The sequence below is a fragment of the Dipodomys spectabilis genome, unplaced genomic scaffold (genome assembly GCF_019054845.1).
Source record: "Dipodomys spectabilis isolate Male_0828 unplaced genomic scaffold, ASM1905484v1 ptg000043l, whole genome shotgun sequence".
Classification (NCBI taxonomy): Eukaryota; Metazoa; Chordata; class Mammalia; order Rodentia; family Heteromyidae; genus Dipodomys; species Dipodomys spectabilis.
The window spans coordinates 26,338,595-26,349,007 of record NW_024870720.1 but is presented as its reverse complement, the minus strand read 5'-3'; the positions used below and the strand labels follow the sequence as shown (position 1 = coordinate 26,349,007).

The 10,413-nt window shown below is 34.6% G+C and overlaps 1 protein-coding gene across 1 annotated transcript; it reads right to left on the bottom strand.

Moving 5' to 3' along the window:
- Nucleotides 1-379: 379 nt before the first annotated feature.
- On the bottom strand, nucleotides 380-9,553 carry Amtn (amelotin). Its single transcript, XM_042678382.1, has 7 exons — nucleotides 9,470-9,553; nucleotides 8,457-8,543; nucleotides 7,410-7,475; nucleotides 6,440-6,529; nucleotides 4,099-4,134; nucleotides 2,270-2,296; nucleotides 380-646 (listed from the first exon to the last, which is right to left on the bottom strand). The coding sequence occupies exons 1-7, from the start codon at nucleotides 9,551-9,553 to the stop codon at nucleotides 380-382; spliced, it is 657 nt and encodes a 218-aa protein (XP_042534316.1).
- Nucleotides 9,554-10,413: the final 860 nt, after the last annotated feature.

Here is a 10,413-nt window from a genome sequence, read left to right as displayed (position 1 = left end):
AAGGCTTCATTTTTAATATCATCTTTCATTTCTGTCAGTATATTTTTATATTTCCTGGGACACAAAGCTTGAATTTTTTTTATCAGCTTTATTCCTAAAATAGTTAATAAATGTTGGTATTACAGTACATGACACTATTGTCTTGATTTTAATTTCCTATCATTTATAGGAATAAACAACTTGCATTACCAGTTGGAATGCAATTTCATGTTTCTCTTTGAATTTATTAGAATAAACTTGTCTATAAAAAGTTTCCTTCACATGATTTGAATTAACTGTGAGTGAGCCGGCAGTGCTCCCTGATTTTATTAAGATTTGTTTTTGTTAGGGCAAGACAGATGTCTTTCATGGCTGAAGGATGGGAGAACTCACTGTTTGGTCAGTCTGCAGTGGTTTCTTCCATAGTAGTGTGCATGCCCCTTCGGACGCCTGCAGGGGTTGTTCCTCCAAGGTCATCATCTGTAACACTGGGAGTTGAGATGTGACTCTCTGTGGTTCCCTGGATGGCAGGTTTTACTCCTGCTTGTCCTGCAGGTAAGACTCCATCCTGAGCACCTGGAGTAGGCCCAGTTTGACTGGTGGGCAAGATGCTTCCAGGGAACAAGGGATGAATGAGGAGGCCTGTGAAGATTTGTGAGGCTAGTGGCTGCAATAAGGGGAAGAAATAGAAAATAAAATAAGAAAGAACACATTTTTCTCTTTGGAGGGCCGGAAGTTGGAGTAGGAAAGTCAGGATGGTGGAGATATCTCCTGAGAGGACATATCTCTCTTACTAGAGCAAAGCCTTGTGCTGGTTTCTTTGTTGGGATTGTGTGATGGGCTCCATTTTCTTCAGAAAAGGGAAACCAGTCATAGGAAAAGAAATTATGTCTAATTTGTTATTATCTGAATGTAATACCAAGACAGAAAATCCATACAGCAGTGATAAGCCGTATCTCTGTTGATCTAAAATCTAGCCTTTCTTTTGCCTATAAAGTTTTTAAAAAGTAATATGAGACTAAAAGTTGTTGAAACAATTAGTTCTAGGAAATTAACAAATTATCATTCTCATGATAATAAATAAACTCTTTAGAGTTTATGTCTATGTATTTTTCAAAGGCATTGGAGTTTCCAGGCAGAAATATTTCTCTTGGCAGTTCAGACATTTGTGTGCTTTTGAGTTTGCTGAAGGAACTCTCTTTTGGAGTTTTCTGTTGTTAGAGAGATACTGAGTGTGCAGGCCTGAATTATAGTTCTTAAAGTTATCTTGAGTTGGTAGGGCAAGACTGAAGTTTGGGGAACATTGTTTTAGACCAAAGAAATACTGAAACCAGAACTAGACTTAGGCTGGATGAGCAAAGAAGTATAGTATCATTTTGACAGAAAAGTGAGTGATAACAATCATTAAAAATTAAGCAGAAGAAACTCTAAGTTACCAGAGTGCATTCCATATAATAAGGGTAAGTATTGTTTCATGAAATTGGGTGTATGTCCATATGTGCATTTTCAAGCTGCATTAAAAATGTAATCGTTACTATCTGTTAAACAACAACAAAAAAGTTTGAAAATCACTGGTATACTTTTTATCTGTTTGGATCCTAATCTAGTCTTTCTATTCCTACTCTATCACTGTTGGCAAAAGAGATACTGGACCCATAACTTGATTATTACCTATGGACAATATAGTGAATATATGCCTTTGCATAATAAAAATGTCTCCATATTTTGCATCAGTTTCTTATTTCTATTGTCATGTTTAAATTTATTAATGCAAGCAATTTGCTCTAAACATGCTTATGAATGATTGTGTACAAGGGCTTACTAATGGTGACAGGGAGTTTATTTAAGTATAACTTTCAAGTTATTCAAGTGCATTAAGAAGTTCATCCATCACTCTCAGATGCTAGAAAAGTATTTTCTCATACAAAATTAAAATACAACAAATTCAATCTTTCTAGAAATAAACAATATTTTTGTATGCACATACTTCTGAAGTATATGATTCTAGGTTTTAATAAAGTTAAAAAATGTTAAATCTCTAAACATTTGAATCTAATGGTAATACATTAAAGAAATCAATGTTAGGTCAAGTTAATGGGAAACTAACTGGAGAAGGATAATGAAATCCTCAGAAAAAGAATAAACTAATTTAAGGCTGTATAAAAATATTAAACTTATTGAAGTGTACACTAGAGTCAGGGATTATAGTCAAGAGAGACTATGAGATGACAGAAAACATTGTGGGGGAAATGAACAGAATTGAAAATGAAAGTGATAAATTCTTTTTTACCAATTCTTCTGAGCTTAGGATAGCACCCTAAAAATAAAATTATAAACACAAAGTGTTATACAATGTTTAATATTTTAAAGGCAAGATATATAACACAAATTAAAAACTTAAATATTATAAAGAGAGATTGTTTTTATTTTGAACAATGTTAATTTTTTTTTTTTTTTTGGTCGGTCGTGGGGCCTGAACTCTGGGCCTGGGCGCTGTCCCTCAGCTCCTCAGCTCAAGGCTAGCGCTCTACCACTTGAGCCACCGCGCCACTTCTGGCTTTTTCTGCTTATGTGGTGCTGAGGAATTCAATCAAGGGCCTCATGCATGCAAGGCAAGCACTGTACCACTGAGCCACCTTCCCAGCCCTGTCAATTTGTTTTTTGTGACCTGCATAAATGTATGACTGCTAATGATTATTAATTGAGGTCATTAATATTTTTTGCTATTAAGAAATAGAAACACATTGGAGGAAACATGGAGAATGCAGAGTAATAGAGAAAACAAAAGACATAATTTCACCATTTAGGATTAATGAACTTTTTCCACTTGTTTTTGATATATTTCTTATTTTACATAATACTCATGCATTTTTGTCTTTTCTCTTAGTATTATATAATAATCCCTTAACTGTATTACTGAAAAAATTAATGAACATAATTCTAGATAGCCATATAGTATTTGCTCTTGTTTTGTTGTTTGCTGAACTATGTTTTTGTTCTTTTTATAATTTTTATTTTTTTTATTGTGCAAATACTGACAGAGGGGTTACAATTACAAGGGCAAGATAATGAGTATATTTCCTATCAAGCATTGTAGCCTCCTCCTTTGTTTGCCCTTCCCATCTGTTTTTGTTCTTAAACTTAAGGTACGTCCTAGTGGGGTGAAGTAGCTCACACCTGTAATCCTAGGTATTTAGAGATAGAAGATATTTCAGCAGAAGGAAGATTAACGTTTAAGGTTACTCTTAGATGTTATCTCAAGGAACAACAATACAGTGGTTTAAGTCTGTAATCCCAGCTATCAGAGAGGTGCAGATGTACAAGAACGTGAACAGCTGAAGGAAAAATCAGGAGAATCTATCTAAAAGATAACTAAAGCATAAAAGGGCTAGAGACGTGGCTCAAGTGGTAGAGAAAGGCAAGAACTGAGTTCAAACCCAAGTACTGTAGGAAAATTATATCCCATATTTTTCTCTATTACAAATATTGTTTTGATGAACATATTGTTCATCAACCTTTGCTGTATTTCAGATTGCTTTCTTGGGATATGGTCCAAAATGTGGAATAGGAGTTTAAGGGAATTTTGTATTTGATTGTGGTTTTTAGGAGTGAAAGCTGTCACCCAATGCAAATATTGATCTTGACCCTGATAGTTATATCAGCTAAGAATTACTTTCACAAAAGGAAGAAGAAAAGACGTAAAATGTTTGAACATTTTTAGAAAAGAGATTCATTGTTCAAATATTTGAGATTAAAAAAGAATTTTCCTAAATCATAAACTATTAAATTAATCCCATTATTTTCTTTCTTTAACATTTATGTTCAGAGGATTGATTGGCTGACTAGAACTGAGTAGTTATAAATCTCTACTGATCTTCATATTTGATATAAAATAATGTCTTCAAGACCTTTTCCAATGTTAAATGAAGCAATATATGTAAAGTACTTAGAACTATAGTTGGCACATTGACAGTGCTCAATTATTGTTAGTTCTTGTTATTATCAGGGGCCATACAGTGTAAAGCAAGTTAGAAGCTTGTGACTAAGTGTTGACTTGGACAAGGTTAATATTTTATACCAAGGTAATTTACAATGAAAGCATTATTAAAATGATCTTACCTGGGCTCCAAGTGATGCTACAATAATTGGTAACATCTGAATAGAAAGAGAGGAAAATTAAGTAAAAATATATTTAAAGATGATTCTGGAGTTACACTGATGAAAGATTCATTATACTCATGATCTGACATTAAATTAAAATTGCTCATGCAAAATAATTGATGCTGGGCATCTGAACTCCTAGTTAATTAGAAGACTAAAATCCAAGGATTGTAGTTCAAAGCCAGCCCTGGCAGGAACCTCCATGAGACTCTTATCTCCAATAAACCACCAGAAAACTGGAAGTGGCACTGTGGCTCAAATGGTAGAGTGCTAGCCTTGAGCTGAAGAGCTGAGGGACAGTGCCCAAGCCCAGAGTTCAAGACCCATGACTGACCAAAAAAAAATAATTAAAAGTTATAATAAAAAGCTGGCTCTAGGACTGGGAATGTGGCTTAGTGGTAGAGTGCTTGCCTACCATGCATGGAACCAAGGGTTGCATGTTTATAGAGCCCTGTCTTAATCAGGGTGGCCTTTATTTGATAATTTGGAGCTAACGGATATGTAAGATTTTTTTTTTCGTGTGTGGGGTCTTGGGGTTTAAACGCAGAGGTGGAGTGCTGTCTCTGAGCTTTTTTTTTTTTTTTAACTCAAGGGTAGTACTCTACTCTGGAGCCACAGCTCTACCTATAGCTTTTTGGTGGTTAATTAGAGATAAGGTTCTCACAGATTTTTCTGCCTGAACTGGCTTTGAAACTCTATTCTCAGATCTCAACCTCCTGAGCAGTTAGGATTACAGGCATGAGCCACTGGCACCCAGGAAAAGATATGTAGGTTTTTGACAGAGAAAGTGAGCTACTCAATAGGGAGAGATGCTGGATTGGAAGACTCTAGTTGCTCAGGAGATAGGGTATCATAACCTAGGGATATATTAAACTATCTCACAGAGAACTGAGATTGATTTACATTCTTGCACGTTGGGAAGTGTGCAATGTTAGATTCTCAATACAATTCCTTTTTTGGTGATATGTACAGTGACACTAATATCTTTGACTGTAGTGAGTAAATGTTTTCTGAGGATTAAGAAGCTTTAAGTCTGACTTCAAGGTTCACATGGACTGAGGGTGGCAGACAGAACATGGATTATACTAGGATTATGTATTAAAGAGGTTCTCATTTGCATGTTTCTAATATCTTTTTAGAAGATGAATTTTATTACCCAGATTTTTATATTAACATATATATTATTTTCTTTTGTTAAATGGAAACTCATTTGTACAGCCATTTAAAGATATAAATAAAATAAGAAATGTATTATTTTCAATTCTTTTTAGTACTGGTGATTGAGCTCAAGGTCTAATGCTTCTTAGGCGAGCATTTTACTACTTGTGTCATGTTCCCAGTCTTTTACCTTTTAGTTTGTTTTTCCAATATAGTCTCTTGTTTTTGTCCTGGCTAGACTTGGACATTCCTCTTCCTACTTCTGTCTCCTCTATCTTCCTACTTCTATGTTAATGGTGATAGAATTTTGGAGGAATTTTATTGTTTCTTCTGGTTTACATGTATTTTATAAATTCCTTTTAACTAACATATTGGTTTTACAAAAATAAGGATACAATCTTATAGAGATAACAGGACTGAGGTTACATGGTGGGAAGAATAGGTACCCCCAAACAAAACTTAATGTAACCATAAGAGGATTATCGTATTTTTCTCTAGAGCTTGTTGAATGGTGTATAAAAGTTTTAAGAAGGTAAGAATTTGATTTTATTAACATTAACATTATAATGCAAATATTTCCAAAGAAGGGACGGTATCTTAAATATGTTGTTTTTATCTCAGTATAAGAGACATTTCCAGGAGTTTTACTAAAAGTAAGTAACTTGAAATCTCTTGGAGTTTTTTTTTTTTGAATAGGCATGAAAAAAGAGTACAAGGAAAGATTAGATTTGCTGAAGATGAACTTCTTCATTTTTTAATTTTTTTTGAGGGGATGACTTTGCTTGTGCTTTAGGCAGCATCAAAGAAGTTATGATGGAAGAATTGGACAGAAACTTAGAAAAGAGAAGAATACTTGAGAAATTAGATCAATTATTTCACTTTTAAGATGTATTGAATAGTATCTAACTCTTCTGAAAGTCTTGAATAGAAAACAATATATTAGAATGCAATAAATCTTATTTCCTCTCAGTTTCTCCAAATATATACTATGTGTGTATAGATACACATGTGTGTGTATATGTACATATGCATAGAGTATATATATATGTATGTATGTTTGTATGTTTGTTTCAATCTTATAAGCTTCACTTGTGAGCAAGTGTTGTCTAAGGATAAAATGAAGTCCAATAGTTAAACTCACTTGTGATGGTAGCTGCTGTTGTCCATTCAATGCTCCCAGGGTCACTGGGAGAGCGTGTGTTCCAGGTGCTATTCCAGTGGCATGACTGAGCTGTCAGGCAACGGAGAAGATTTTCATTATCATTATTGCTATGTTTTACATTTGAATATCCATGATACTAAAACATACTTAGTAAATTTAAAAACATATTTAAAGAGAAGATTTTAAATGTAAATACATAATATTATATTGCATGTATAATTAGATACAGAGTTGAATCCAAAGATTTGTTTAATCTGAAAAAAGAACAGGTTTCATTGCTACTTTATTTTCCATAGCTAATTATTGTATGGCAATTAACTCAATCTCTTTGAAAATAATGTGGTTTTGTTCCCTACTGCTTTGCCTTTCTGGCTAAGACAGCAAGGACTCTTGGAATTTTCCTGGTAACTTTATTTATTTATTTATTTTTGGAAGAAGTGAATTTTCATAGGTATTCCCATGAAAATTGCAGGGTGAAGAAGAAAACATCTAATCTGGAACATGAGTCATAACATTTAAATCTGAGCACTGGAAAGATATACTTTAATCAGTAATGTATTTTCCATCCTTAAATAAATTAAACTCTACAAACTCTGCACGGACTAAAGACATCTATCCTATTTTATAGTTTGTTCTTGTTGTTGGGGTTTTAATAGTGATCATAGTTTTTAATGTGGCTGTGGGGATTTGGGAGTATCAAATAAAGGAACGAAGTCAGGAACTTGGAGAAGAGATGAGAGGGACTGAAGAAGAAAAGAGTTGAAAAATTAGATTAATTAACACTAAAAAATCTTTGTAGGGTGGATTGGCTCTTGCTCCTCTCTTTCAGTTATTTACAGTGAATAAGTGTATATTTACACATGGAAATGTCCAATTCCTTGCCTTCCTTCATGCTCAGCACCAGGTATTATGTTTAATTGGCATTAAAATAATATAAAAGAGTACTTACCAGTTGCAGATCTGACCCCAGGGTGAACAAGTGTGTTAATGGTATTAGACTTAAAGAAGGGAAGACCTGCAGGGCATTGAAATTGATGTATTAGGCAAGTTTATGTTGCTGCTACTCTGTCAATAGTAGATATCCTCAAGAAATCTATACTCTTGCCAGAGATGTGTTTGCCATTAGAATAATGAAGGTGAAGCTTCAGGGTCTCTCATTATACTTCCATTGTTCTAGTAAGCCTTATTGTTCTTTTTTTTTTTGTGCTCCTGGTAGGTGTTCTAGAAGTGGGTCAAGTTTATGGTATATATCAACTGAATTACTTCTATTTCTTATTTCATTATAAACATTCACTTCAGGATATAATTATACATACTAATTTTGTATTCTTTTCCTTAAAAAAATTGTATAAGCTGCAGGTTCCTTAAGGAAAGATATTGGCTCCTGACTTGAGTGTCTGATAATGTCCATTGAACAAAAAGAAAACATTAGACTATAGTATTATCTGATTATAGTATTTCATCAAGTGTTGATGTAAATAAGGGATCTTTGTAGCAGAGGAAGATTGGAAGGGAAGGAACATACTAGCTAAGAGATAATTCTCAAAACTATGCTTTGAAGAAATAGATTTTTAAAGCAACACTAAGCTTATCAGAAACAAATGATTTAAAACTAGGAGAAAATTTAAAGTTATTTTTATAGATTACCTCATACTCTCCTCTATCTCTTTAAATACTACATAATATATGTCACACTATGTCATGAATATAGAGATCCAAAGTTTGTAAGTAGGTGCTGCTATAGCTTTTCAAAGTTTATTAGATTTAGTTTTAAACAAAGCATTATTAAGACGAAAGGAAAGAGACTAGTGCTGTGCTAATTTTAGTCAAAAAAAGGAAATAGAAAAGTGTTTACATCTTGCATTCTCCCCAAAAGGAAGTTCTCGCTCTCTTGTTCAGTTATGATACTAAGTTGTAAATCTTGATTTTTTAAATCCATCAATCTTAAAGTGCTTTCTTTGCTGGATTAAGATCTTGTCTATTCTTGGATACTTACCTGATGTGATTGCTGTTGGTTCAGTAGTGTCACCTGCTCTGGAGTTGGTTTTGTTGGAGGATATCCCAAAGTGGGGTTAGGTTGCTTCTGTGAATTCAAATATTTGATAAAAGAAAAATATGTTTGACGTTTTATACTTATTTATGTCTAGAAGGTAAAAGATCGCCTCGTTCAGGATATTTTCTTAGTGCATTAAGAATCACTAACTTCAGGGGTGCAAATGTCATTGCTTCCCATATAATTTTGACTAAATTTGTCTAATATATGAAAGAGGCCAACTAGCCTGCTCAAGGTGACATGATAAAAACACCAGGCTTCTTGTAGCTATAGTCCTTGAAAAAAGAACTTCTCTTTGAGGCTGGTCTCAGATTGGTTTTGTCTTGCTTGCATCCCAGAAATAGGGGAACATGGCTCTATCTGGTACTATTCCAATCCTTGGGTGATCTTGACTGTTCTCTGTATTAGTTCTAACTCTTGATTTCTCTTTGTATTTTTCCTCTTCATTGTTAAGAGGAATGTTCGCATTACCAATCCTTGGCAATCTCTAGTTTTAGATTTAGGAACATGAAGGTATATATCCTGGGAATAAATCTTTTTATTCACTACCGTCTATTTTTAATACAACAGCTAGTGAGAACCTTTGGGAACAGTCTATTTTTGTCATTTCTCTGCTCAGAGCCACAAATGACTGCCAAGAGCTCTAAGAGTAAAAGCTATAACTAGAGCTTTGAGCCTCTAATTCTTTTCTGACTTGCTTTTCCACTGCTTTCTCTCACTGTGATCTGGCTCACCAGGCTCCCTGTTTTTGGGGGTAGATACAGCCCACCCTTGCCTTAGGATCTCACCTCCACTTGTCTCTGACTGGTATACTCTTCTAGATATGAGTTTACTCCCTCATCTACTTTAAGGTATTTTTGAATTCACATTCTTGAACATATCTTGACCACTCACCCAGATATGTAACTTTCCCTCTCTCCAGTGTGCACTCTCTACAGGCCTGCTTCATCTAGTACCATCAGATGCTCTTTTTCTGTAGTGTTGATCACCTTTTTAACGTGTTTGTAATCTACAGATTCAGGATTGTTATCACTTATCATCTCCTCCCTTTTGAAATATAAACTTTACAAGGGTAGAAATGCTGTGATTTATTTAATGATATATCCCAAGCAGATAAATCAGTGTCTGGAAAACAGTAGGCACCCAACAAATTTGTCGAGAGAATCATTGTTTCCCTAGCCAGGCACATGGCCCTCATTTCAAATGCTCAATACCATAAGAAAAAAAAAGATATCCTAGTTTTCTGGGTCATTTACTTCCTGTGACTTTTGAGTTATCTTATTTCCTTTCTTTCTACTTATAGTATTTGCCATCTGGCACTCATCCTCAAACTTTTGATCTATTGGAAAAAATCACTAGGTTGTTCAAAATGGGTCCTTTTTCCCTCCTTAGAATACAAAGTTCATTTACATAAAACACTTTGCTCATATCCCTTGATCTTTTATTTGATAAATATATTTCTCTTACCTAACAGACAGTTTAATGTCTAACCCACTGAGCAACATTAATATAATTTTCATACCTAGCAGACATTTCAGTGTCAAACTCATTGGTCAACCATTAGCTGTTCTCACATTATTGGCTACTAGCAATCTTCATTAGCCTATACTCTACTTATCAGTCTCCTTTTCACGAGATGTCTGCTGCTACAAAATTTTATTTATTTTTTTAAAATAAGTTTTTTAGGGGCTGGGAAGGTGGCTCAGTGGTAGAGTGCTTGCCTTGCATGCATGAAGCCCTGGGTTCAATTCCTCAGCACCACATAACCAAAAAGAAAAAAGCTTGAAGTGGCGCTGTGGTTCAAGTGGTAGAGCGCTAGCCTTGAGCTGAAGAGCTGAGGGACAGTGCCCAGGCCCAGAGTTCAGGCCCCACGACTGGACCCCCCCCCAAAAAAAAAAAT